This window comes from Pyrgilauda ruficollis, unplaced genomic scaffold, assembly GCF_017590135.1.
Source record: "Pyrgilauda ruficollis isolate IOZ18807 unplaced genomic scaffold, ASM1759013v1 scaffold1774, whole genome shotgun sequence".
Taxonomy (NCBI): Eukaryota; Metazoa; Chordata; class Aves; order Passeriformes; family Passeridae; genus Pyrgilauda; species Pyrgilauda ruficollis.
The window spans coordinates 1-1,243 of record NW_024516698.1 but is presented as its reverse complement, the minus strand read 5'-3'; the positions used below and the strand labels follow the sequence as shown (position 1 = coordinate 1,243).

At 60.2% G+C, this 1,243-nt stretch overlaps 1 protein-coding gene across 1 annotated transcript in view; it reads right to left on the bottom strand.

Annotated features, from left to right (window-relative positions):
* Positions 1–1,167, bottom strand: part of PFDN5 (prefoldin subunit 5) — a gene marked incomplete at both ends in the record, with an annotated part of 3,279 nt that extends 2,112 nt beyond the window's left edge. The window contains one exon of the mRNA XM_041464278.1: positions 981–1,167. Within this exon, the coding sequence (XP_041320212.1) occupies positions 981–1,167 (187 nt within the window). The remainder of the gene's footprint in view (positions 1–980) is intronic.
* Positions 1,168–1,243: the final 76 nt, after the last annotated feature.

The following is a 1,243-nucleotide window of genomic DNA, read 5'->3' as shown; positions in this document are numbered from 1 at the left end:
AGTTTTCCCCCCCCCCCCCAAGGAAAAGAGGGGTTCGGAGGGAGTTTTGGGGCGTCCAGGAGAAATTTGGGGGATCCCAGAAAGACTCAGGAGAGGTCAGTGCAGAGGCAGCAGCTTTATTGTTGCAAAACAGGCGAATAAAACAAAATTGCGTTAAAAATTTTGTTAAAATTTCATTAAAATTAAGGCATTTCCAACCCTCCCCTCTCCTTTAGACACCCCAAAAATCCCCGCAGGGGTGGGAGCCCCAAAAGTGTCACCAGAGGTAATGGGGGGGACCCCAAAAGTGACAAATGGGGGCCCCAAGGGCCACAAGTAGATTCCCAAAGTGATGGGGGGACCCCCAGTTCTCCCCTATAAATAACGGGGGGACCCCAAAAACAACCGGAGTCCCCCCAAAAATGCCAGAGGGACCCCAAATCTTTAGTCCAGGCAATGGGGGGACCCCAAACCTTCACCCCAGGGCACACCCTGGGCAATGGGGGGACCCCAAAGATGATGGGGGGACCCCAAACCTTCACTCCAGGCAATGGGGGGACCCCTGAAGATGCCAAAGGGACCCCAAAGGTGACAAAAGGACCCCAAAATTTCACCCAAGGCCACCCCTGGGCAATGGGAGGGACCCCAAAGATGATGGGGGGACCCCAAACCTTCACTCCAGGGCACCTCGGGGCAATGGGGGGACCCCAAAGATGCCAAAGGGACCCCAAACTCTCACTCCAGGCAGTGGGGGAACCCCAAAGGGACCCCAAAGATGCCAAAGGGACCCCAAAGGGACCCCAAACTCTCACTCCAGGCAGTGGGGGAACCCCAAAGGGACCCCAAAGATGCCAAAGGGACCCCAAAGATGCCAAAGGGACCCCAAACTCTCACTCCAGGCAGTGGGGGAACCCCAAACCTTCACTCCAAGCCACGGAGGAACCCCAAAAGCACCAAGGTCCCCCCCCCCCAAAGCGTGCCCCCCCTCAGCAGAGGCTGACCGGGAGCCCGTAGGCCACGGGGGCGGCCCCAATGAGGGATTTGAGGCGGGGGGCTTGGCGGGCCTGGGCCAGCTGGGCCAGCAGGGGGGTCCCGGGGCCGCCCCCCAGCCAGCCCCGCAGCAGCGCCTGCGCCAGCCGGTCCAGGTCCCGGTCCGTGACGTCCCACAGGTTCCCCAGCACCAGCGGGCTGAAAACGGGGGGGGGACGCCCCGAAACGGGGCTGTGAGAACCCAAAAACAGAGAGAGACACCCCAAATACAGAG